The 26,227-nt window shown below is 58.6% G+C and overlaps 3 protein-coding genes across 15 annotated transcripts in view; all 3 read right to left on the bottom strand.

The window, feature by feature from the left end:
- LOC125964908 (uncharacterized) overlaps window positions 1–7,470 on the bottom strand; it is a 30,330-nt gene extending 22,860 nt beyond the window's left edge. The window contains exons 1-3 of the mRNA XM_049711870.1: window positions 7,218–7,470; window positions 6,077–6,086; window positions 5,188–5,197 (exon numbers count right to left, since the gene is read on the bottom strand). Of these exons, the coding sequence (XP_049567827.1) occupies window positions 5,188–5,197; window positions 6,077–6,086; window positions 7,218–7,470 (273 nt within the window). The remainder of the gene's footprint in view (window positions 1–5,187; window positions 5,198–6,076; window positions 6,087–7,217) is intronic.
- LOC125960274 (globoside alpha-1,3-N-acetylgalactosaminyltransferase 1) overlaps window positions 1–26,227 on the bottom strand; it is a 144,270-nt gene that overhangs the window by 50,021 nt on the left and 68,022 nt on the right. For 3 of the 12 annotated variants that reach the window (XM_049711797.1, XM_049711794.1, XM_049711784.1), the window contains exon 2: window positions 25,915–26,004. The exons of 7 other annotated variants lie outside the window; for them this stretch is intronic. The gene's annotated coding sequence lies outside the window, so the exon portion shown is untranslated. Of the gene's footprint in view, window positions 1–25,377; window positions 25,526–25,812; window positions 26,005–26,227 lie in introns of those variants that run through there. 2 more of the 12 variants (XM_049711781.1, XM_049711782.1) reach the window with 2 other exon arrangements.
- On the bottom strand, window positions 17,310–25,946 carry LOC125964891 (globoside alpha-1,3-N-acetylgalactosaminyltransferase 1-like). 2 transcript variants are annotated; one of them, XM_049711802.1, is made up of 6 exons: window positions 25,813–25,946; window positions 25,157–25,222; window positions 20,728–20,778; window positions 20,610–20,645; window positions 19,757–19,891; window positions 17,310–18,653 (listed from the first exon to the last, which is right to left on the bottom strand). In XM_049711802.1, exons 1-6 carry the CDS (start codon window positions 25,881–25,883, stop codon window positions 17,972–17,974), a joined length of 1,041 nt encoding a protein of 346 aa, XP_049567759.1. In that variant the 5' UTR covers window positions 25,884–25,946; the 3' UTR covers window positions 17,310–17,971. The 2 variants fall into 2 exon arrangements, with proteins under 2 accessions (XP_049567759.1, XP_049567760.1); XM_049711803.1 differs by lacking the exon at window positions 20,728–20,778.

The raw sequence follows: 26,227 nt of genomic DNA on the forward strand, positions 1-26,227 counted from the left end.
GATGCTCAATCTTGTTGGGGAGAAGCCCCGTGCAGGCTCCAGCAGGACATGGGTGAGGCAGGGGGCAGTAGAGTTCTGAGGAGGGAGACAGCCCTGTGGGGCCTGGGCAGACCCCACCCTTGGCCTCTCTCCCCCTGTGTTGCCAGCTGACTGGCCATGTGACCTCGGGCACCCCTCGATGCGGTTTGGCTGCCCTGGAAGTGGACCAGCGAGCTCTCCCTAGCCTTGGGGGCATTGGATGAAATGGGGGAGGGCCTTCCCCGAGCCATGGCCTCCTGGTCCCTGGGCCCAGCGCTGTGGCAGGGATGAGCGGGTGGGCGATGGGATGGGAAAGCCTTTCCAACAGTGAGGACATTCCTGGGGGTGGCGGAGAGCTTCAAGACGCCTTTAGAAGAAGCAGGGGTGGGGTCACAGGAGCCAATAGGGAGCCAGGCTGCCCAGTTAGGTGTGTCTGTGTGTTAATGCCTTTGATTTGACAGGCATTTATTGAGGGCTTCCCGGGTACCAGGATCCGTGCCGGGTGGCACGTCTCCCTCCCGGAGCTCCTGAGCACCAGACAAGGCTCCCTGGGCTCTTCTCCAATGACCCTAGGCCCCCGCACAGGTCAGCCTGGCCTCAGAGACATTTGGGCCATTCCTTTGTGAGCCAGGCCAGGCCCGGGCAGGGCTGGACCCGAGCAGTGGGCCCTGAGCTCTGGGAAGGCCGAGGGCCTGAGTCACAGCCAGGAGGTAGGACAGGACCAGCTGCAGGCAAGAAAGGCAGGAGCCCTGAGGAGGAGGGGCGAGGGGGGGAGAGGCGGGGCCCATCCACCCCTCCTCCCACCCGTGTAGGGCAGAGCAGAGGCGCCTTTGTTCCTTGCCGGCCTTGTGTCACCACATGGCCCACACCATCACTGTCACGGCCTGGAACGGAGACCGGCCACGGAGAGCCAGGGCTCTGAGGCTGGGACCAGTTAGGGGCGCTCCACCTGCAAACCCCCCCCACCCCCGCCACTTCTCCACCTCCATTCCTGTGCCCCTGTACTGTGCACGGAGCTCTAGGTGGGCGTGGCCTCAGGGAACATGCACACCAGCCCTGAGATGCTACCCCGGCTTCCACGCCTGTCCCAGGACACCAAAGTCACGTGACCTGAAAATGGCACTCTGCCCACGATGCAGGTAGCCCCGGGATAAGGCACCTCGTCAGCCACACACGAGCCCAGACGTAGCAAAACCCCACTCGGGGACACACGTGTACGCACAGACGTGCGCCCCGAATCAAGCCCTTTGGGCGGGGGAGGCATTCCAGGGGAGCCTGCTGCCTCCGGCATGTGGGGTCCTCTCACCCTCGTCAGACTCCGGGGGCGGGGAGTGGGGGCAGGCCCTGGTGGGTGGGAAGCACACTGTTTATAAACACTGCGTGGCTGTCGCTAGGAGCTATGACTCAGAGCCAGAGTGGTGACTCCAATTCAAGCTGTTTACTCAGCACAACATCCTGTCCAGGAAGCAGGCGGGAGAGGCCTGGGGCCAAGCTTTCGTTCCTGTTTCCTGCAGCCTCCTGACCTGACTTGGGGTCCTGCTGGGGGTGGGGTCAGCCCGGTTCTCCTCCCTCTCATTTCTGGGAACCTGAGGCCCATCATCAGGTCTCTCAACACAGTCACCACCAGCCTGGCTCTGCTAGGTAGGGGTGATGCCACAGCCGTGAGCACCAGTGGCCCAGCCCCACAAGCTGGGAGAGGGGCTTAGGTCCGGGGGGGGTTCACCCAAGGCAAATAGAAGCCTTGCAGGCAGAAGCGGCTACTGATGAGACAAAACACCTTTCCACCCAGCATTTTTGAAACAGATGAAGCCACGGCGACTACCTCTGCTGTAAAACAGAAAACCGAGGCCCAGAGAGGGCAAGCAACTTGCCCGCGGCTGCACAGATGGTCAGTGCCAACCCCAGGTATATGCCTGGGCCTGTCCGGTCCCCAGGGCAGCTTGCTGTCCTCCACTGTGCACTGGGTTAAAGTGGATTTGTTCCTGGCAGCACGGGCAGGTTTGGGGCTGCTGGGTCCCCGTCAGCAGGGTGGGTGGTCTGTCCGCTGTACGAGGCCCAGCTTGAGATTCTGACATCCATTTCCCTGTTCACCTCCCCCACCCCCAACTCCATGCCTAAACCGGAGTCAACGACCTCCCTAGTATTTCTGCTGTTCACTGATATGCCAGTGTGGATATCATTTAATCGTCACAATGTGTGAGGCAGTTTTGCAGGAGAGCTTGGGGACAGAGCTCAGAGACGGCACTGAACTCACCCAAAGCCACACAGCAGTCTGGCTTTGGGGCTGTTGTTCCCAAGCTGCTCCCAGCTTTTCATAAGAGCCGAGGGAGAGTCTATCCTCGAGGTGCCCTTCCATGGGCAGGGGGGTCCCTCTTTACACGAAGGCCATCGGGGGCCTGAGCCTCAGAGTGACTTGTGGAAGGCCACATGCCCGAACCGGGAGGCTTTGTCCCCTCTTCCAGGCTGGGGAGACGTGGGGACCCCTGGGAACGGCAGAGCCACAGGGAGCATCTGCCAGGGGAGCTGGGAGGGAGAAAGACAGAGGGGCTGTGCTTGTTTTGAGAGCTGAGGCTTGGCCCCGCCCCAGGCAGGACAGTAACCCAGCGGCCAGCTGCTCTGACTACTGATTCACTGGCCACAGGGCTCCCCTGCTCGGGCTGTCCACCCGTCGGCCCCTTTAACCAGCCCGCTGAGTCACACAGTTTGCCGAGGATCTGAGAATCCGGGCCCTGCCCCAGCTGCTCCCCATGGCTTTGTGCCAGCAGGATCTAGCCGGGCCAAGGGTGCCAGCGGCCCCCTCCCGTGGCAGCCGAGGACAGTTCCCCGCCCCTTCGGGCCTGCACCTGCGTCCAGCTCGGCAAGGAGCTCAACATCCAACTCCATGGATTAGAGTGGCAGCCACGAGCTGGGGCTCCAGGTAGACGGACTCTGGGCTCAAACCCAGAGCCTGCCACTCACTGGCTGGGGGAGCTGGCAAGTGACTTTCTCCCCACCCCGCGCTGAGCCTGGTCCGAAGCCACACATGGGGATGACCTCTGCTTCCAAAAGCTCACATGGGTTAAATGCAATATCGGGTGGAAGCACTTAGGATGGGGCCTGGCATAGGCCACATGTTCAAAAAACCTTATCCTCAAGTAGCCTAGGACACTCTGTGGGGAAGAATCAGTGGTTTTCCTTTTTAATCCCCAAATCAGGACTGACTGACACTGTCGTAAAATGCAATTGAAATGTCGCGGCAACATCCAATTGCCATAAAAATCTCTAAGCAATTTCAGTTTATCTTGCATCCCTGAGGGACTGGTAATGGGGTTTTCAGCCTGCACCATCTGCAGACCAGAGTGGCCCCGGGGGCCCAACTACAGCAGCACACTCAGACCACAACTGATTAACTGAGCAGGTACTAGATGCCAGGCCCTGCTCAAGTGCTGGGAATATACCAGGGAATGAAACAGATAAAGATCAGCTTCTGGTCCTGCAGTATAATAAGTTAAATACTTGTTTGAAGGCAAGCATGCTAGAGAAGAAAAAAATAGAATAGAGTAATGGGATTGGAGAGCTGCAATTTTAAATAAGGTGGACGAGCTGAGAAAGTACCACTAATCAAATGTTAATAAAACAATCATCCAGGGCTTCCCTGGTGGCGCAGTGGTTGAGAGTCTGCCTGCCGATGCAGGGGACGCGGCTTCGTGCCCCGGTCCGGGAGGATCCCACATGCCGCGGAGCGGCTGGGCCCGTGAGCCATGGCCGCTGAGCCTGCGCGTCCGGAGCCTGTGCTCCGCAACGGGAGCGGCCACAGCAGTGAGAGGCCCGCGTACTGCAAAAACAAAAACAACAACAACAACAAAAACAATCATCTACTGTGGGATTGGTTCGTGTCTCACCACTCAGTTGGGCTATAAGCTCAATCTGCCCCGTTCGCCCTCAGACCCAAGTACCTGGAATGAGGGCCGGCCCGTGGTGGGTTCTCACACTGCCGATGGGCAGATGGATGACTGTGTCACTCACACGTGCACACGCACACCATCACAGGAGTGCAAAGGCCACTGTGTTCTAAGCATCTTTTCAGTTCTTCCCTCTCTTATTGGAACGGGTCTAAGCTCCTCGATAGCAGGGACACTGTTCCCTGACGTATCGACCCCTGGAACATTTCCTGGCACACCGTGGGCTCTCAACAAATACTCCGTGGTCCAGGTGGTCCCTCCGGCTTCTAAGTTCCTGGACTCGAAAATATTCAGGGTTTGGGGCCAATGAGCTCCATCTGGGAAGATGACCAGGAAAGCTTCCTGGAGGAGGTGGTGAGGCTAGAGAGGAGCCTGAGGAATGGCAAAGAGGAAGGGCGAGGCCCAGTCTGCCAATCTGCCATCAAAACGCTTTCCAGAGAGTGGGGCTGGGAGCACAGGTGGGGGGCATGCCCGGGCAGGAGCAATGGGGAAGCCAGGTTTTCTGGAAAACAGGAGCCTGGAGGCTCCCAGAAGCCAGCCTGCCTGGGGATGTCGGTCGGGGGGAGGTGGGCAGTCGATTCAGCTCTGGTTCCACCTGGGGTTTTTTTCTCCTTCGTGAGTCCCCAGCTCAGTAACAATTCTTCGGGAACGGGTCTCTGCTCGTCGGGTAAGCAGAGCTCGCTCTGCCGTGGTTAGGCCCGGCCTGGAAAGCCCCTTCCCGAAGCCCAGCCAGGCCTACTGAGGCTGGGGTGGGGGAGGGGGCTGAGCCCACAGTCAGGCCCCTGTGCCCAGCGGGGCCTGGTCAGTCAGGGCTTCAGGGCCAGGGGAGGCAGGACAAACGGGCTCTTGTGGTGAGGAGGCTGCCTGCCGTGCCAGGGACACTGCGTACCCGGCGCTGCCACCCACCCGCCTGCGGGGGCCCAGGGCCTGGGAAGCGGGGCTGCCCTTTCAGAGGGGGAACTCCTGAGCTGTCCTGGCCTCTGAAAAGGACCTGGGGCTCCAGCTGGCTGCGGGAGATGGTGGGGCTGGTGCCCACTGCCTTCTTTCTCACAGTTCTTCTCCAGCAGGCCGGTGGGGGGGGTGGGAGGGCGAGAGGATGCCCTGGGGCTGAGTGACGGTTTCACGGCCTTTGTCCCACCCTCCCACCGTCCACTGTCCTTCTGCCAAGCCCTGGACTTTGCTCCTTCCTTGGTTCCTCCCACAGAAGGCGAGACTCCAGGGCCTTTACCTGCTCATACCTGGGACAAGGGACAGGGGCGCCAAGGCACCAGCTGGCCTCCTCTGCCTGGGGACCCTCCAAGAGCTGTATAGGTCTCCACGTGACCGCAAGAGCGTGCCCACGCGTGCCAGGCGTGTGCTAAGCACTTTGGAGCCCTGTGAGCTGGGCACACTTCTCAACCCATTTAAAGATGAGAGGTTGAGGGGTCCGGCCTCCTCATGGTCAAGGCTTGGGCCTGGTGCTCTGAAAAGGCAAGATGCCTGCATGCACGCATGTGCACACATGCCTGTGCTCTCACGATCCACGCTCTCCCCCCCCCAGGCACCAGTCGTGAGTCTGCACGTGTCCTTTCACACGTGTGCTCGCTCAGCCACTGCCGGACTGCCGTGCACACTACTGGCACGTGATGACAGACGTGGTCACAAATTCACTCAGATGTGCACATATTCACCCAAAGGCAGGGGGATGCTCCCAAGACATTCGCATGTCCATGTGCAGGATGGGACACCCAACCCCAGGAGCCTCGCCTGTACCTCATACTGCCAGGCGATGGCCACCCCACGTCCCCAGACTCAGTGAGCACGCTTCCTCAGGGACACCCCATGCCTGCTCCCGGCAGGGCTGGTAAGAGAGGAAGGAGGCCCGTACTCTGTGCTGGGATTTCCTGGTCCCAAGTGGCCGTGAAAGAAACTGTTTTTGAAATCCTGGAGAATGGCAGTCGTTGCAGCCGTCTGCCGTGACGCGGACGCGGCACTGCCCACCTACAAGCTCCCTGCCCCCAAAGTCCGCAGCTGCCACCTCCCTGGCCACCCAGGGCCTCAGGCCAGGTAGACTGCCTCGCCCTTGAACTTCAACCCCGAGCAACTAGAAGGTCAAAGGGCAACCTTCCAGTCCGCACCTTCCAGTCCCTATGGGGGCAGCAGTGGTGGGGGGTGGTCAGGGGCCTGGAACGCTGACTTCAGGGAAGAAGGCTACGCAGGGAAAGCTCACTGTACGGCCTGGACAATCTTCTCAGCTTCTCTGGGCCCCAGTCTCCCCAGCTGGAAATACGCGGGGATTCAACTTGGCGCCCTGCCCCCAGCTCTCCAAGGGTGGTCACCACTGCTTGTCCACACAGCTGGTGGGCCACACAGCCACCTGCCTTCCTTGAAGGGTTAAAGGCATTTCCTGCCACCTGCAGAGGGCTTGCCTGTGCCCGTGCCAGGTGCTTCAGGGACATTTCACACACCTTGACATCCAGGGAGTCCACAGGTGAGGCAAGCAAGGCAGGGAGGAGCGAAGGCATCTACCTGTCTGGAGGCCGCAAATCGCCCCAGACTTCTCTCTCCCCTTTGACCTCTAGACAGCCTCACCTCCCACATGACCAGGGGCCAGGGCCTCCCTTACAGATGGTGATGGAGATGGGCCACAGCCCAGACAGATGGGGGTGGGTAGCAGCAAGAATCTCGTTGGAACAGATTCATTTCAGATGGTGGCAGCCCCAATGGCTTCAACACTGTCCTCCTCACCTCCCCCCCACGTTCTCACCCTCCCAGTTCTGAGCTGGACAGTTACTGGGAAAGGGCCTCCTGCGACAAAGGCCTGTGGTCGCGGTGGAGTTCCACGAGTGGAGGGGCTGGGAGGTGGGTAAGTTTTGGGGCTCAGGGTCACTCACTGGCCAAGGGGACTTTCCTCTCCACCGTCCAGGGTCACCCCCTCCCCACCGCAGCTCCAAAGAGTCAGGTGGGCACACCTGGACTCTCAGGTGGTACCAGAGAAGAGGCCCTGTGCCTTCCCCAAGTAAACCGGTTCTGGACCCCAACCCAGAAAGCGGAGACGATCTGGGGTGCCCCCCCAGCCCCGGGGTGGACCCGCCCCCTCTTACCCTGAGGGGTGGGGTGGAGTGGGGGAAGGGCCCAGCTGCCTCACTTCGGTGAACTGAGCTCCCTCCCTGCAGAAAGCCCAGGGTGGGTGGGGGCAGTGCCCCCGCGTCTTGGTTCCCTCCCGCGCCGGTGGCCTCCTGCCCGTCCTCCTCGGCTACCCGCGGGGCTGGGGCTCACCTCGTCTGCCCGCGCGCTCGGCGGCGGGACCACCAGCATGAACGCCGGCAGGGGCGCGCCGCCACGCCCCGCTCCGGGCACTGCTGCCGGCGCCCGGGTCCCGGGCCATTGTCTGCGCCGTCCTCGCCCCGCCCCCTCCCCCCGCTGCGCTCGAAGCGAGGGCTGGGGACGGGGGTGCGGGAACTGGGCAGTCAAGGCCAGGATCGTCCGGCAGCCCCGCGCTGCCCGCACGCCGAACACAGGTGTCCAGCATCGGGTTACCGGGTGTCGCCGGAGCCTCCCCCAACCCTGGAGGTGGGCACGCCCCCTCCCCGTTTGACAGATGCGGCCAGGGAGGCACAGAGGGGTGAGACGATGGCCCGAGGTCACTCAGAGAGTGAACGGTCACGGTCAGTCTAGAATCCTGGCTCGGGGTCACCAGCAGTCCCACTCCTCCCTGCCCAGCTCCAAAATCCAACCACTGGGCAGCCTGGCCCCTACCAGCCTCTCCTCCCTTCCAACACGCCACCCTGTCCTGTGGTCGAGGGGCTCCTTCCTGGCTACCCACAGCCCTCATCCCTGTCCTTGGGGCTGCTGGGCACGGGGTCGGTGCCCACAAACTAAAGCAGCTCCTAAGAGGCCCACAGGGCCAGACTGCCTTCCATCCCCGTGGCACCCCATTTCCTCACACTGGGGAGCAGTGAGCCACCACGGGTTTAATGCCTGTTCCAGGACACTGAGTGCTAAGCACTGAGCTGGGATACAGACACAGGTGTCCATCTCCAAAGCCAGTGAATGGCCTTAAGCACGAGGCCGCCTGCCTCCCCTGGACCGTGGAGACGGATGCAGATGGGCAGATGAAGAAGCAGTGCCTGGCCTGGTCCTGGTCCCTCACCCTCCCACCCCAAGGCCCCATAGGTGGCATAATTTATGCACTGAATGGTGAACACACGGGTACAAGGGTAGCTGTGACTACAGACGGGGAAACTGATGCTAGTAAGAAGGGGCATGCCAGGGCCACACAGCCAAGTCTGCAAGGCGGCCCAGAACAGAAATCCTCTATCTCAGCGCTCTACCCGTCGCCCCCTCCAGCAACACCCTGCGTTGCCGCCCTGCTCCAGGCCCAGGTGACTCATGGCTTCAGCGTGCAGGGGGTGCAAAGCACAAGACACCATACTCCCCCCAACCCTGGCTGGTACTGTGTTCCACCTGCTGTGCCCTCTGACCCTGCACTTTATGACATTCTGCTACCATCAACTGTCACTCAGGTGTCCAGGAAATAGCCGTTGCTAGGAGACTGGCCTGATGCCCGGTGGCTGGCTGGCAGGGTGGGGCAATGGGGAGCGGGGAGCAGGCTAGGGTTTCCCTCAGGAAGACTCAGAGGTTGAGGCTGCTGGGTGGAAGAGGAGGGTGTGGTAGATCAGCCAGAGTGGCTAAGGCTACACACAGGCCATGGGAAAGCCCCAGCCCCGAGCCTTCCTGCAGGCAAGTATTTTGGGGACCCGTAGTTGCCAAGCAACTCCTCCCGGTTGCCATGGGAACTCTCCTTTCTCCTGGGACTTATCATTTTTAGGGAGATGCCCTCTCCTCTCCACCTCCTCACCCTGGCCTGGCTGCCCTGGGAGGAGACATTGACGCCCCAAAACCTCATTCCCCCACCCCCAGGGAGACCACTCAGCCGTGACCCTAAGAGAAGGCTCACTGAGGTTCAAAAACCCAGAACCCTAAGAAAATGCAGAGAACAGAGTTCAAAGCCTTCATTACAGCGGGGTGAGGACAAAGGGGTTCATTAGCTCTGTTTACGTCTCCACTCCCGCTGTTAACCACCACCTTGGGGCCTGCCCTGCCCTGACCGTTGGGAGCTCACTGTAATTGGAAGGAATTTGCCCCCAACGCCCATGCCCATGCCGAGCCCCTCCCAGGCTTGTCTGCACGCAGGGACGCGCCCTCACCAGCCCTGCCACTATCTAGCTGTGGGAGTCCCTGGGCCTTCCAGGGCCTCAGTTTCCCAAAAGTGAGGATGGCAGCAGGGCTGATCTTGCAGATACAGCGAGACACTGCAGCCCAAGGCCGGACGCAGGGAAGGTGCCATGGGCTGGCTGTCGTTACAACAGGCATCTCCGCAGCCCGGGATGGAGGTGTGGGAGTGGCCTAGAACTCTACAGAGCGTGGCCCCGTGGCCAGTGTGCCACTGCTGGCCGAGCGGCCACCAAACCCAGGTCCCCAGGGTCCCAGCCCAATGCCTTCCCCACTGGATCTATTGCTTGTCCTATACCCTTGTCCCTCGTGTCTATGGTCAGATCCCCTCAGATGGGAGTCAAGGTGCTCCGCACGGGCCAAGTGCTCAGTTCTGAGGCCCTCGATGAACATCTGCTGCGTAAATCCCTCAGTGACCCACCGCCAAGGGCTACTGGCCCCGGCCTTGTGAGATGCGGAAGCGCCCAAAGGACACAGGAAGAAACGGCCTCCACCTCCCGGGCCAGGGCCACGCGGGGCACTTTGCTGCATCTCAGTGATGCCTCGGGGAGCCCAGGGGCCCTGGTCCTCGGCAACAGATGGTGCTCCCCGCTTTGTACAACCGGGCAGAACCCCACCAGGCGGGCCATGGGAGAGCTCAGGCAGCATCGCCCCCTTTGGGCAGGGTCTCTGGGGAAGGGACCCCTCAAGCATTGACCTGCTCGGCCTGCCCACCCATCCCCATGGCTGCCTTCTGTGATCCCCCCAACATCTGGGACGCACGGACACCCGGCCGGCGGTAATGGGAGAGCTGTCTGGAAACCACCCCCAGTGTAATCATAGCTGCAGGGCCCCTGCAAGCAGCTGAGAAGGGTCGGCTCAGCTTGCAGGTATAGCAGGAAACGAAAAACTAACCCTTGTGGGTCTGACGGGGTCGGGCCCCGTGGCGGCCCATCCAGGTCGCCACCCAGTCACTACCCCGGGGCCCCGCCTCGTTTGATTTCCTCCGCAGCGCGTCACCTCTGAACTGACTGTGCTCCTGGACTGTTTACAATTTTGTGTCTGTCGTCTCCTCGCAACTGGAAGGTGAGACCTTTGTCTACGCGCCGCGGCTGTTCAGAGCCGCGCCGGGGCCGTCGCAAGGAGGGCACAGCGCCACCTGCTGGTGCTGCGTCAGGACGCGCCGAGCTGGGGAGCCGTGCTGTCCCCGACAGGGCACCCCCAGGCTCCACTCACACCCCAAAACCTCCAGCCGGGGGCCAAGCCCCGGAGACCTGATCAGACCCCAACTGCTGCCCCCATCCCTGAGGACACCTGGGTACCTGGCCTTCGGGGGTAGAATCACTTCTGTGTCCTTGTTGTGGACTGAACTGTGTCCCCACGAAAGGTAAGTTGAAGTCCTAACCTTGTGCACCTGTGAATAAGACCTTATTTGGAAATAGTCTTTTTTTTTTAGGAGCACTCTTTTTTTTTTAAATTAATTTTTACTGGATTATAGTTGATTTACAATGTCGTGTTACTTTCTGCTGTACGGCAAAGTGAATCAGTTATACATCTACATATATCCACTCTTTTTTAGATTCTTTTCCCATATAGGCCATTACAGAGTACTGAGTAGAGTTCCCTGTGCTATACAGCAGGTTCTTATTAGTTATCTGTTTTATATATAGTAGTGTGTACATGTCAATCCCATCTCCCAATTTATTCCCCCCGCAGCTTTCCCCCTTCGTAAGCATAGGTTTGTTTTCCACATCTGTGACTCTATTTGTTTTGTAAATAACTTCATTTGCGCCATTTTTAAAGATTCCACATATAAGCGATATCACATGATATTTGTCTTTCTCTGGAAATAGGGTCTTTGCAGACATGATCAAGTTAGGCTGAGGTCATACTGGAGTAGGGTGGGCCCTAATCAAATGACCAGTGTCCTTATAAGAAGAGGGAAAACTGGACACATACACACAGAGGAGGCCACGTGAGTATGGAAGCAGAGTTTGGAGGGATGCGTCTACAAGGCAGGGAACATTAAGGATTGCTGGCAACCACCAGAAGCTGGCAGAGGCAAGGAAGGATCCCCTCCTAGAGTCTTCAAAGAGCATGGTGGCCTCCAGAACTAAGAGAGAATAGATTTCTGTTGTTTTGAGTCACACAGTTTATGGTACTTTGTTACAGCAGCTGAAGGAAACTAATACACCACCCCACCTCCAGTGGACCAAGTCCCACCTCTGCTACCCCAGCCAAGTGCAGCCAAGCCAGTGTTCCAGGCAGAGCCCAGGAACCTGATGACCATGCAGGTGACCCGGGGCAGTGAGGATGGAGCGCAGGTGAGCACTTGGTAGATGCCAGACCCAATCATCATTCTCATCTTCAGCATCATAACCTCCCCTCCTCAAATCAACCCTGACCACAGGACATTTCCTTCCGGAATATCTCTCTGCACCCACCCATTGCCTAGATGAATCCCACCAATAACCCGAGAATGATCTCAGAGACAGACCCCACCCTGACTGAGCCTCAGTTGAGACCACAGCCCAGCCTCCTGGGAGACCTCGAGGCAGAGGCTCCCAGCTGAGCTGAGCCTGCCTCCTGGTCACAGACACTGAGAGGGTCAGTGTTTGTCCTTGTACGTGCTACGTTAGGGGATGCTGTTGCATGGCACAGACACCGGGACGTCCTTCCAGGTCTTGCCCTGCCCTCCTCCCCGGTCTCCTTCTCAGCTCTCCCAGCCACACTGGCTCCTGTCTCACTTCCTCCTGGCTACAAAATCTTCTGTTTCCAAGTCTCTGCACCTTTGACCTTCCCCCAGGCTCACTGCTCACAGAGTGTGCAGGGCTAGGCTGCTCTTGTCTTTCTGGTCACAGCATCAACGTCACCCTGGAGGCCTTTTAGACCCTCCAGGGGCTCCTGGCCCTCCTTCCAGGGCCCTGACTCATTCCCTAGAGCACTTGCTCTTCTCTCTCACGGGGATTTGCTTTCCTGCTTTTGTCCATCTGCCCTTCCAAGCTGTGAGCTCCTGGGTGAGTGCCCAGGGCACAGTAGCTGAATCAATAGAGGATCTTGGAGCCCCCTCCTGCCTCTGAGCAGCTCATATTGTGGACCTGGAGGCTAGCAATAAAAGGTGCCTGTTGGGTCGGAGGCAGGGGGATGCCCAGAATGACTCCCGGGTGCCCCTTCCCTGCTCCAGTTGCTCCATTGAGCAGAGTGAGCACAGCCCGCCCCCTGGTGGTCATCCCCAGCACTGCAGCCCCAGGCAGGAAAACCAGAAAACAAAACACACACCTTTGTTTGGGTGTAGTCAAGGCAGCGACTCTCCCTACGCCGGAGGGGCAAAGGAGCAGGACCTGCCGGCTCCAGGGGCGATGTGCAGGACCTCAGAAGCCTCTCTTGCTCCCCTCTTTCCCGCCACTGTCCTGGTGTCCAGTTCACTCCGGAGGCCTCCTCACTCCAACCAGGGCAGTGACTCCACCCACTTCCAAATGAGGACCCCCAGGTGCCAACAAAGACGTGGTCCAATGCTCTGCCTCATTCTGTACCACCCAGGTCCCCAGGTCCCCAGGCCCCCAGGCTGCCCCCTGCTCAGAAGGACCTCGAAGGAGTAGAAAGCATTTTCTAACCGGAAGACTTGGAGACAGTGGGTCAGGGATGGAGAACCAAGGGCAAAAGACTCTTCTACGAGCTGCAGGACCCTCGGGATCACTCCATCTATGCACCCCAAATTACAGTGGAGTAAACCAAGGACTTCTCTCCTGTAATTCCCTCCACGCTACGGGGGAATCTCATCCTAGTTCCAGGTGCCCAGAGTGGTGGATGCAGGACCCGAGGAACTGTCCTCTGCAGGCTGCCCTGGGGATTGTTCCTGCCTACGCCGACCCCCGGGAACCTTGGAGACGCCCAGCGCATCTGCCTGGCACCTCTGTCCCTCACGCTTTGAGCCCTGGGCATGTTGCCAGGAGACTAGATGGTCCTGCCCCGTGGTAGAGCTTCCTCCAACCAATTTCTTCTTTCCCCCTTGTCACTTCTGTGTCCACTCTCCTCTGGATCTACGCCATGGTCCCCACCTGTGAAGTCAATGTGTGTGCATGTACCTGTGGGCGCGTCGGGATACCGAGAGGAAAGGGCCCCTCATGGGTGGGGTGAACAGGGGTCCCCCAGAATCTTAGGGGCTCTCATTCCCAAAGGAAACCCCATGATAGTGGCTGAGCACTGGCATTGGAGGCTGGAACCCTCCCTTCTCTTCTGGACTCTGCCCACCTCGTGGCCCCGGGCCAGTCCGTGTCTTTCTCCTGGCCTCAGTTTCCCAGCCGTACCAGGAAGGGTGGGACGCGGAACTGCTGCGTAAGCGCGCGCTCAGCGTGGACTCGGCGCGGTGCTCCTTCCCGGCTGGATGGGGTGCGGGCGGGGGGGGGCGGGCACGCGGTCCTTCCTCCACCCCCTGGCGGTGGGGAGGGCGGTCGCGGCCGGGCGGGGCACTCACCTGGCAATCTACCATCATCCTCAGCCCTGGCAGCACATCGCCGGCCCCAGGGCGGGGCCCAGGGCTCGCAGAGGCCGCTGGCCTCGGCCCGCGCGCGGCGCAGGGGAGCGCCCGGCTGCGGGGCTCATGGCGCGGCCTCCTGTCCCCGCCGGGCCCGGGGCTCCGCCAGCGCCACCGCCGCCGCCAGCGCCGCTCCCATTGTCTGCGCCGCGCCGCCGGCCGCTCGGGCCCCGCTGCTGGGTTCCGCCCGGGCTCCCGGGCTCCGGCCGGGTGGGCGGGGACCGCCGCGGCACCGCCCCGCCCCGCCCCTGCCCTGCCTACCGCAGGGTGAGGGGCGGACCCCGCCGCGCGAGCTCGGGGACGCGCTGCGGTCTCCCTCTCGCCGGGTGACGCGGGTGGACCCCGCCGGGGCAGCAGGGCCTAGAGTCTACGGCCGGGAGCGCACACGGGGCCTGCGCGGGCCCGTGGACGTCGCGTGCACGTGAGCCCCGCCTTGCCGCGCGCTCGCGCGCAGCGCACCGGGGAGTCACAGCGCGTCTCCCACCTCCGCCACCTGCTCTGTTCCTCCTGTGCCCCCTAGGACCTCCAGCCGCCCCAAACGCAACCGGGCGGGGGCTGGGCCGGGTGGTAGTGTAGACCTGGAGATGTGAGATTGTACACCCCCATCCTTCCGTCCTACCCCGTATGCCACCTGCTGGGGCCAGCTCAGCGCATGAGCGCATGGCTGGGACAGGCAGTCCTGGAGGCGGCAGTGGACACGGGGTACAGAAAAGAAGTTCAAGCCGCCCCTACCACCACCCCCCTACACTCCCTTCCTTGTTTTCCTGGCAGGACTTCCGGACACGAGGTCCAGCCTGTCGCCAGCTGCAGCCCTGGCTGGTGAAAGGGGGCTGGAGGAGCCCAGGGAGGAGGGGCCCACCACTGGCTGAATGACTGTCGGCGGTAGTTAGTGTTAGTAAGAACACCCCCTGGGTGCTCAGTGATTTTGACTTTTTATTTGTGAACAGTGGCCTCAGCTCTCAAGGTCACTCAGCTCTAAGTGAACGGGGGACTCGGAATCATTGCTCTTTACCTTCACTGAGCCTGCGCTGACCATCAGAGGCCTTGTCCTGTGTTGGGCGCCCTCAGCCAGACGACCTCCTGAGTCCAAGCACTTTGGGCACCTTCCCCCTGCTTTAATCCCCAACACTCCCTCCCAAGGTCAGAGTGACCTACCTTATCTTCAGTGGAGGAAACTGAGGCTCTGAGAGTCACCACACGAGATTGCCTGTCACAGGGCTGTGACGTGGCCCCGCTGTGGGTTTCAACCCAGATCATTCTGACCCCAAAGGCTGTGGTTGCACAGGAGCCCAAGGTTGTGGCCTCTGAGCCCAGCTTGGAGGTGAGTCCCTCTCGGATGGGGGGCTTCAGGGAGGGGTGCTGCAGGCAGGGGCTCTGAGGGGGGGAGGGCTTGGTGGGGTCCCTGGGAGAGGAAGGCTGTAGGGAGGCTGGGGTAGGAGTGAGGGGTGCACACACTGGGGAGGGTGTCTGGACCAGACCACACAGGGGGCTGAGTGTGGGGCAAGGAGTTGGGGATCACTGCAGGTTGGGGGCAGCAGGGGACACGATCCATGTGGCTTTATCAGAGCCACAGCATCTCAACTGGAAGGAGCTCAGTGGGTGCGTTATTCACCCCACCCAAGCATGCATCCCTGAGATGCAGCCAGGGATGGGGTCTGCCTCAGTTTCCTCCTTTGCACAGTGGGGGCTATGATGGTCATCTGCCCTCTCCCAGGGTTGGGCATGTTGCCTAGCTAGGTCCCAGACCTATCTACTTCTCCGAGTACGTGCCCAGAAGTCAGTGCCCAGAGGTCTCCCAGCCATAATCCCATTTGATCGTCACCCCAGGGCCTCAGAGAGATAGAGTAACCTGCCCAGCATCCCTCGTGTGCTAGGACAGACTCAAACCCGTGTTCTCTCAGCTGCCTCACATTCATGCAGTCATTCAACAAACATTCATGGAATGCCTCCTGGGTTTCGGGTACCAGGGTAAACCTGGCTGACCGCCATCTGTACCCTTTTGGGGTTTACCAACTGGGGAAAGGGGTGGAGATGGGCAGAACACTGTCAGTGATGACATAGGGATGAGGATTTATGGGAACACTGAAAGGCACCCACCCTGGAGGGGGAATAAGTCAAGGCAGGCTTCCTGGAGATGTCAGGAGTCTGTCCCCAGGAATTGGTCAGGTGATTGGACAGGGAGGCCTGACCAGCAGGCTGTGCGAGTGGAGGTGTGCAGGGCCAGACTCTGTGGCAGAGCAGGGATGCTGGACTGTAGGGAGTGGGGAGGTGGCAGGTGGCCATGAGGGGACAGCAAGTTTAAGTTTCAGGGGCCTCCCTGGCAGGGGGCACTGCAGATATTTTGCATCTGTAATTTTGTCTATTTCTATTTCCGGCACTCCCCCTCCCTCTGCTGGGTCGGGCCTGTCTCCTGCCACCCCTCCCACTCCTACCAGTCCCCTTCTTCCCACCCATGGAGCAGCTCTGGCCCCAAGCCCTCAGCTCCTTTTTGGAAAGTAGCCTGGACCCCGGTTTGGGTCCAGGAGTTGGGCACTGTAACTCACTCCACTGTGTCTGAGGCCTGCGCCCTGGGATGGAGACCAGGGTAGCCACAGTGCCTGGGGTTTGAGCCACGGCTGAGAAGGGCCCATCAGCTGGGCTGGGAGTGAGAAGGGGCTCACTTCCCCGCAGCAAGGATGGTGCTGCCCGGGCCTCAGGGCCACCTGCTCCTGAGGGCTTCTCTGGTCTCCACATTAAGGGCCCTCTCCATGCTCCAACATGGAAGCTCCTTGAAGGCAGGGCCTGCCCGTTCAACACTGCTGGCCTCACACACACCCTGGGGCAGGTCCAGGCACCATGGTTAAGGTGCTCCCCACTAGCGACACATGGGCCATGGGTCCACCCTTGTCCCTCTGCCCAGGGAGCCCCTCGGGGCCTCTCCCTGACCGTCCTCTCTAGCGCAGGCTGTCTCCTCACAGCAGTCACTCAGTCTGTCCACACTCTTGCAGTCTGTCCTTGCTTGCCGCCCAAAACACAGGCTGCAGGAAGAGTGGACTTGGGGCTGGCCCCCGTTTTGCCAGGGGTGGTCAGGTGGGTGGATTCCTCCTCCTCCCGACGTGGCCACAGACCGCATCGCCCCCCGCCCTCCGCCCCTGCCTTACGTGGCAAAGATGCTGCTGCCCCCAGGGGAGTGGACACTGGGCCACCCCCCACTGCATCTCTGTCCCACCAGGCAGAGGGAACCACCGCAGGACTCTGAAGACCCTCCAATCCTGGGCCTGCACCATGGCCTTGGGGCCCCAGGCCTGCCAGGGGCATCCCAGGGCTAAGGCTGACCGCGGATGCAGGAACCCCGGCAGACATATTTGCTACGTGCTCAGGGACCAAGACCCCACAGGGTATCCAGCTGGTGGGCTCTGCGCCCCTCAACGCAGGAGAACATATCTGGCGACACTTCCACTTCACCCATCTCCCAGGAGAAGCAGGGTGAAACCCTGTCTGTTGCAGCGGCATCAGCCCAGGTTCTCTGGAAAACTGTACCCTGACCACACCCACCCGAGCTGAGTGTATTTGCAACCCAGGCTGTCTGCATCCCTGCGGGCTGGTGGCCAAGATACCCGGATGTGCAGGTGAAGAAACCCCGGTTAGGGCCAAGCACACGCCACCTTTATTAAAAACTGCCCAAACCCTCTTACAAAGGAGGCGGCTGGTACCAGGGAGTGTGGTGCACCTCAAGGGAGGTGGGACATGAAACCAGAGCGAGCCTAGACCTGGGCGATTTCAAAGGCTCCCTCAGGGACCTGAGCGAGGGACTGGCTCCGTGTGGCTGGGGGACATCACAGTATCCAGGACTCCTGGAGCCAGAGAAAAGGGGTCCGGGATGCCTTTCACACAGTGTTAGAAGTGCAACTTTAAGGGCAACAGGCAACAGAAGGGGGACAGAGGGGGAATTTGAGGTACTGGGCGGGGCTGAGACTCCAGAGCCTGCCCCAAGGCACGTGTGCTGGGTGAGGCCTGCCGGGCCCTGTCTTTTTCCACCTCTGGTCTCCCCGCCTCCTGTCCTGCTGTTCTTGGGACACAGGCTACATGATCTTGGCGTTCTCCTCATATGCGCACCACCCTTCACAGTTTACAAAGGGCTTCACAGGCCCATTTTCCCATTGGATTCTGCTGGCAGACTGAGAGGTGGACAGCACAGGGCAGGTCTCACTTAAGGCTTGAGAAGTGAGGCACCGCTGCACGGAGGCTCCGGTGAGCTGGGCGCTCACTGGGGTCCCCCCTATCCACGGCAGCCCCGGCTCAGCCATCAGCTTCTCAGCCAGTCGGTGTCCTTGTCGAGGGTAGAAAAGCGGATCAGCTTCAGGCTGGGGGGCTGGGGCTTCCTGTCATCCCAGAGGTACTCGGGGGACAGCACTTTGGAGGGCTTATGTGAGATGAAGTGGCGGTTCAGGTGACTCTCCTCCTGCCAGGCCGCCATGATGCCGTTGGCCTTGTCTGCCAGGATGCCCATGTGGCAGCCTCTGGTAAACTCGTACACCTCGGCCACCCGCCCCCCAAAGACCGCCCCGCCATAATAGAAATCCCCCTCGCCATCCGCCACAAAGGCGGTGGAAAGAGGCCGGCGCTCGTAGGGGAACTGCTGGCGGGGAACAGCGAAGTAGCCGGGGTGAATGGCAGCGACCAGGTCCCCCAAGGTCTCGGGGCCCCACGGGTTCCGGAACACCATGTCCACATCGAGGCAGAAGAGGTAGTCGACCTCCCGGTGCGCCCTCTCGGCAATGTGCTGGCTAATGCTCTGCATGCGGCGTGTGGAGATCTCCTCCCAGCGGGAGTGCCTCAGGATGGGGATGATGCTGACGAGGCGGCCAGAGCCCAGCCGGACCCGAGGAACGGCCGTGGGGTCGTTAGTGAAGACATAGTGCACCCGGAACCCCTGCATGAAGAACTGCTCGGCTGACTCCAGGAAGCGCTGGACGAACTGGGTGTACCTGGTGGAGAGAATCCCATCATGCCCCGTGGCCTCAGCGGGGCCACTGCCTGGGTCCCCACTAGGTGCTAGCACCACACGGACAGGGCTGGGGCTGGCCGGGCTGGGGTCCACCTCCCAGCTTCCCATCTCAAGAAGTCACTCAGGTCCGCCCCTCGGGGTCCCTGTCTGTCAAATTCCCACCATCTTAGTACCAACCTCTTAAGACCGTCCTAATAATGATGATTGATGACTCATATTCACAGACTGAGCTAACTTTTACTGAGCACTTACTAAGTGCCAGGCAGTGTTCTAAGGGATTCTTCTCTCCTTCTAGCCTCATAAACTCCCTAGAAGGCAGGGACCACAGTCCCCACCTCCTAGGCACAGACACTGAGCCTCAGAGAGGAAAGGAGCCAAGAAACGGGGAAGTGGCCGAGTCAAGGGAAGGTGGGTGGTGCTGGGTGCTGGGTGCCGATTGGGCCAGCGGTGGGGGGGTCCCTTGATCCCCGCTGGGCCATCCATCATCTGGCCAGTGCTTAGCTGCTGGGGACCCATTAGGGTCCCTCTCTCAGGAGTCCCAGAAAGGGACCCAGAGGGAAGCTGCCAGGTGATGGCTCCTAAAGGAAAGGGCAGGCGGGGTGAGGAAGGAGAGGGGAAAACAGGAGGTGTCCAGAGAGCCCGCAGGCCGGAGGCTGGAGGAGAGAGGGTCCCCAAGGATGGGCCGGCTCTGCCTGGGTCTCTTGACCTGCCTGTGGCCTGATCACGGACCCCCAATTCTATGCGGTGGTCTGGGGGGCTTTCCACTCCTTCACACCTGCCTGGACGGTTCAGGGGAAGCAGAAGGGGTGAAGGGACAAGGGTGTCTCCTGACAAAGGCTCCTGCTGCCCCCTCACCTGGGCTGCCTCCCCCTCCCCCCTTCCATGCCAGGGCCAGACCCCCTTCCTCCAGGAAGCTCCCCTCCCACCAGCATACTCCACTCTGTACCTTCCCACCTGCACAGCACCTGGTTCAGGGCCTCCCTGGTGCCCGGGTTGGGGTCCTGTCTCTCTCCAGACTATAAATTCCTGGGGCTCAGAATTTATAACCCCCCTTCCCCCAGCCCAGCCCAGCCCACTACTCACTTCCCCACGGCAAACACCGTGACCCCGACGGTCAGGTTCAGCGGCTGGTAGATATGACGCAGAAGTTCCGGCTCGAAGGTTCCCTCGGAGACGATGGGCGCTAGCCAGGGTGTGAGCGTCAGGAACTCTGTGGGCCTGGCAGCAGAGGAGGCCGTGGGGGCTGAGACCCTCCCCTGGGAAAGCCTCCCTCTCATCTTGGCCCTGCCAAAGCTGTGTGACCCTGGGCAGCTTCATCCCCGTCTCTGGGCCCCAGTATCCTCATGTGGAAAGTGGGGATAGTCATAGCTACTTCCCAGCGTGGTCAAGACCAGGAGTTAACGCATGCCCAGTGTCTAGAGGAGCCTGGCATTTCCGGTGCCCGCTAAGTGCCTCGGAGACGGGGGTCATCAACATCATCATCAACGACGGATCGAGCACGGCTACGCAGAAGGCACAGTGCTCTGCGTTATTGTTATTATTTTTGGCCGCGCCACGCAGCTTGAGAGATCTCAGTTCCCTGACCACGGATTGAACCCAGGCCCTCCAGCAGTGAAAGCACGGAGTCCTAACCACTTGGACTGCCAGGGAATTCCCTGCTGTGCATTTTGCAAACACCGTCTCATCTGGTCCTCCAACCTCCTATCAGGTGGGTATTATTATTATCCACCTGTGCAGAAAAATCCCAGAGTGGTTGGCTAACTTGTCCAAGGTCACACAGCTAGTGACAGAGCTGGACCGGAGCCCAGGTCCCAGACTACCCAGACCCCGAGGCCAGTGGACACCTCCAGTACCCCAACTTCCAGATCAGAGGCCCGCACCCCCGCCTCCACCCCAGGTCTCCCCATTCTGTGCCCAGGCCCTAATCAACACCTACTTTTGCTCCAGCAGCTTGGGCTGAGGGTACTGTGATCTGTAATCAAGAAGGGTGAGTGGTTAAGGGGAGGCAGCCCCCAACCCCGGGGCCACAAAGGGGGAAGTGACAGTCTGCTTACGGTGTCACAGGCTGGAATGGCTTCTCCCCCTTGTACTGCAGCTTCATGTTGCTGGTGGGAGAGGTGAGACAGAGCCATTAGTGCCGGTGGGGGGCAGAAACACTCAGCAGGGAAGGATGAGGTCAAGGTGAAGCACCCCCATGGGACAGGCACCCCCAACCCCCCAGACGCCCTTGACCCACCCCCACTGCCCTGTCCACTCTGTCGGGGCTGGACTCCTATAAAGGCGGTCTATCCAGGGTCACTGTGTGGCAGGGCAGTGATTCCAGCCTGGTACCATTTGTCTCCAAAGTCTTTTTCTGTCTCTCTTTCAAACATATTGCTCTGGAAGAGCCTGGGCACTGGGGAGAAGGTCTGAGGAGCTGTAAAGGCCCGGTGAGCCCAGTTCTGCCACTTTCTAGCCTGGGTGGGCGAGTTACTTAACCTGAACCTACGGTGATGGTCAGTTGAAGAAGCCAGTTACACAACCACCAATCAAGGCGTCGCTGTGAAGGTACAGGTTTTGTAGATGTCAGTGACATCTACACCATCCTCCACAGTCTGGCAGGCCCGGTATGGGCAGTTGAAAAGCTACAGCATAGAACTGAGGTTTCCCTGACGAAGAAATTCTGCCGGTGGACAGTAGTGTCAGCTGCTGCCGAAGAGTTCCAGCCCACCCTTCCCGATGGCCCGTTCCGTGGATTTCAGACTGGCTTCGCCACCCCACAGTCGTGTAAGCCGATTGCTTTCAATCAATCAATCAGTCAGTCAGTCAGTCAGTCTCCCTTCCTCTTCCTGGTTCTGTTTCTTTAGTGGAAGGCTGACTGATACACCCATTTTTCCTTATCTGTAAAATGAGGCAGCACCCTTAACCCTTAGAGCTGTCATGAGAGGTAAGAGAGGTATGTAAGTCGGGGCCTGTCAGCCAGTGCCCAGCACGGAGCGAATGGTAAGGGCAGCACCCTGGCCCCTTCTTGGCAGGCTGTCTGTGTGGCTGGCCCCCACTAGCTGCGGCCAACCTGGGGGGATTAGGAAGGAGGGCTGATTAAGGAAGGAGGTGGCCGGCGACAGGGTCAGACACAGGAGGCTGCCAGTGACATGCCTCTGGCTCTGCCGCCAGCTGGCTGGAGAGACCAGGGGCCGGACATCTCACTCCTCGGGGTTTAGTTCCCTCACCCTTAAAATGGGGACAATAATATCGTTCCCCAGGGTGGAAGTGAGGCCTGGGGGATGGGAAGGCTTGCTCAAGGCTACCAAGGGACCGGGTCAGAACCCGTTCCAGCAGAGGCCTGAGCTCACCTGTAAGGCTCAGACCACCTGAGGACGTGGGTGCCTGCCATCCACTTGGGTCTCTTCAGTACGTCACCTACCATGGGATGGCTTAAGCCTCCTGGAGCTTTCCTAGTTTTTTCAGTCTATGCTTTGTGTGTGTGGTAAGATATACATAACAAAGATTTCCCATTTTAACCATTTGAAAGTGTACAGTTCAGGGGCATTAAAGGACATTCACGTTGTCGGGCAACCATCACCCCCATCCACGTCCAGAACTTTTTCATTTCCCAAACTGAGACCCTGTTCCCCCGAAACACTAACTCCCCATTCCCTCTCCCAGCCCCTGGGAACATTGTTCCTACTTCTGTCTCTATAAATATGACTATTCCAGAGACCTCTTAGAAGTGAAACCCTATTTTATGTGTCCTTCTGTGATCTGTCTATACTCTGGAAGCAACAATTTTTAAAAGTTGATCCATCCAATTGGCCCCCTGCCCTAGTTTCACACAGACAAGCACATGTTAGGCCCCTGCTCAGAAAGGGATAGGGGGACTTCCCTGGCCGTCCACGCTTCCACTGTAGGGGGTGCGGGTTTGATTCCTGGTCAGGGAACTAAGATCCTGCGTGCTGCACAGCACAGCCAAAAATAAATAAAGAAGACAACATCTTCAAAAAGAAAAAAAAAAAAAGAAAGAAGAAAAGAAAGTGATGGGACTCTGAGAAGGTGGTCAGAAGTGAGAAGGGGAAAGGGGCCCTTGTTCCACACTTCCCTGGCCATCAGTATTTCCCTTTCCCCCACCAGCCTGGACACAACTCTGCTCTGGCCACTTTCACGGGTTAGACAGAAGAATTCCAAAGCCACAGATGAGCCAGCGCCAAAAAAAGGAACTTCACATTTCCAAACCTCTGAAGGTCATGAAACTAAAAGTAAAGAAGAGATCCAAGTGAACAGAGGGGAAGATGTGACCATTTCAAACACACGCAACTCTCCAACTTTAATCTATTAAAAAAAAATAACTCAGTAGAACCAAAAGACAGACAGACTGCAAAGAAAAAAAAATGTAGCAAGTACTTTCGGCCAAGGGTGGTGATAGAGGACCCACCGACAGGCCAAGGAGAGAAGGTGCTGGAGCAGGCGGGTCACCAAAGAGGAAATTCAGTTAATGGGAAGGCGTGGGGGAGGTGAGGGCCTGGTAGGAATCAAAGAAATGAAATTCAAACCACATCGCATTTCCCATGTCTGGAGTCATGGGTGGTTTGCTTTTTGTTTTTCATAGCACCTAATACTTCCAGCACCGGCCCAGGTGCAATGCAGCTGCAGCGGGGTGGAGGGGGTGGCATATCTGTGTGAGTTCGAGTGTGTGTGTGCCCCTGTCCCCCTGGAGAGCAACCTGACGCGATGGAGGAATACCTCAGCCATATCCTTTGGCTCAGAAACTTACCAAAGGAAAGGATCTTTAAGATGGAAAAAGCGGCCTATCCAAAGCTGCTCATTACAAACTGATTTAGAACGCTGGGAAACTGGAAACAACCTAAATGCTGCAAACTTGCTGGTGGGAAAGGGAGAGGGATTCAAGAATTAGGGCCCAGTCCCTGGGTGGAATAAAATGATGGTGACCAGATGCCAAAAAAGCAAGCCAATTCTGGGGAAACTGGATAAAAATCACAAAAACGCTGTGGTCACAGCTCCTTTCAATACCAAGCAGCCTTTCTGCTTTTTAGAACAATCTGTTCAGATAGAAAGCGTAGCAACCAACGAGCTGACAATGAACTTTGGAGTCAGAGTATGACTTGGACCAGCAAAACACAAGAGGGTATTTCATTTTCTTTTGTCTTTTCTGTTATCCAGCCTCCTAATTTACTGTATTCTATGTTTATAATAGTGAAACACACTTTGTTGTTAGTTAGTAGTCTATCATCCAGATTTTAAACTTTCCTCTTGCTGTCATGAAAAACAAGGCTGGGTGGCCAAATGTCCCCTTGAGACTGTCCCAAATCACCTTTTTCACTCTTTTTTTTTTTGGACTTTGAAAATTATTGTTATTAGTTTTAGTCTGATGACACAGAGGACTTGGCTGGGAAACACACTGGTTCTTATAAACCAGCACTTATTTGGGGCATGAAACAAAGCACGGTGAGAGGACGTCACTGGGATCAGGCCGGCGCTGTCACAGAACAACCTGCCCAGGGCAGAGAATTATTCACTAATGACAGCTGAACGACAAGAGCGCTGGGGCGATCTGAACGGCAGACTGTTCCATCCCATCTTGGCAAGTCTGAGATACGTTTGATATTGGATATAAAAAGTGACGCAATCAGTAGGAATCATTTCAAGTTCTAGGTTCATCTATAACCAAATCTTTTTCACTCTTAACTGACAAAATGTCAGATTTGTTATGTGGGGGAGATTGGTCACGTGTCCATTTCTTCTTTGAAGCCACAGAGAACACAAAATTGCGCAAAATGTCAAGTCCTGGACTTCCCTGGTGGCGCAGTGGTTAAGAATCCGCCTGCCAATGCAGGGGACAAGGGTTCGATCCCTGGTCCAGGGAGATCCCACAGGCCGCGGAGCAACTAAGACTGCGAGCCACAACTACTGAGCCCACATGCCACAACTACTGAAGCCCGCGTACCTAGAGACCATGCTCCGCAACAAGAGAAGCCACCGCAATGAGAAGCCCGCGCGTCTCAACGAAGAGTGGCCCCGGTCGCCACAACTAGAGAAAGCCCGTGTGCAGCTAAGAAGACCCAGTGCAGCCAAAAAAAAATAAATAAATAAAATAAATAAATGTATTAAAAAAAGAAAAAGAAGTCAAGTCCTGAAAGCACTCTTTCCTGAGCACCTCCTACGTGCCAGGTGCAACACCAGGCTATTTACAGGCATCATTACAGTACCCCATGCTCTGGCTGGCTCGGGAGGGGCACCGCTATCATCCCATTTTACAGATACAGCAAGTGAGGCTCAGAGCTATGCAACATGCTCAAGGTCACAACTGTGGAGGGGGCACTGCAAGGACACCCAAGGACTGAAACGGGGGAATTTCACTCCACACCTGTGGCAGCTCATCAAACTGCTCAGAATCATGAGCTTAGGACCTAAGAACCTCCAAAGTGACCTTAAAAACCCGCTCACCCCCTCCACTCCGGGGGCCCCCAATTCGCCCTGGCCCATACTTACAAGATCTCTGGGCAGGGGAGATAATAGGGGACATAGGAGACCGGCAGCCAGTTCTCGACATACACCCTGGGAAGGAAATACATCTGTTGACCTGACTTTGCACGTGAGGCTGAAAACTCACTTTGCTGCATGTCAGTGGGAATGCAGGCCCCGCGTGGTGCACCTGGGATACACCTCCCCTCCCCCCGCCCCCGCCCAATCATTCCTTGGGTCTGGCTGACCTCGGAGGACAAAGCCTCCTGGTCTTCCGCAATGAGTCATTAGCCGCAATGAGTCATTAGCCGTGCAGCCGTTCATTCCTGGGACAGGAATGCTCTTGATGCCAGGCCCTGCACACAGGGGGCTGGTGGTTGGGGGCGGCCCCCAGAGCTTTGTGGGAAGAACACATAGGGTGAATTCTGGAGCATAAACATTAACATGGCTAGAAGAACAGTCCAGGCAGAGGAAAGAGCAAGTGCGAAGGCCAGGCCAGTGCAAAGCAAAATACATAAGCCAGGCTAGTTCAGTCTTACTGGGGCTGGGGTGAAGGGACAGGTGCACCGAGAGAAGGGGGTGGGACCTGGGAATCCTGTGAAGGGGTCAAGGTTTGGGGGTTGAGATGCTGAGAGACGGAGGGGTCTGGGGTAGGGAGGGAGGGCTCCATGGGGTATGCTCACCACAGAGAGCAGAGGGCCATGCCCACCAGCAGGCAGAACCCCAGGCCCAGGGCTAGTCTGGGGCAGTGCATCGCCGGGTGGGCAGCATCTGAGCCTGGGTACCTGCAGAGTCTGGGTGTGCCTTGGTGAATCAGCCCACCTCTCTCAGAGGTGTCGGGCTCGGAGCCTGTGTCTCCGGGGTCTGGGGAACACCTGCAAAGGAATGCTCCTTATCCACAGGACAGTGGCCCCATTTTTGCTGCCCTGCCCTCCCCTGGGCGGCCTCACCCGGGGAATGTGGATTCCAGCTGTCTCCTCCTCCTGCTGGGCCCAGGCCCAGGTCTGGCAGTTCTGAAGGACAGAGGCTCAGGACTCAGCCAAAGCCTGCTGCGGTGCCTTGCAAAAGGCCCTGGGCCGGAAAGGCGCCTGGCTCCCT

This window comes from Orcinus orca, chromosome 6 (assembly GCF_937001465.1).
Source record: "Orcinus orca chromosome 6, mOrcOrc1.1, whole genome shotgun sequence".
NCBI classification, from domain to species: Eukaryota; Metazoa; Chordata; class Mammalia; order Artiodactyla; family Delphinidae; genus Orcinus; species Orcinus orca.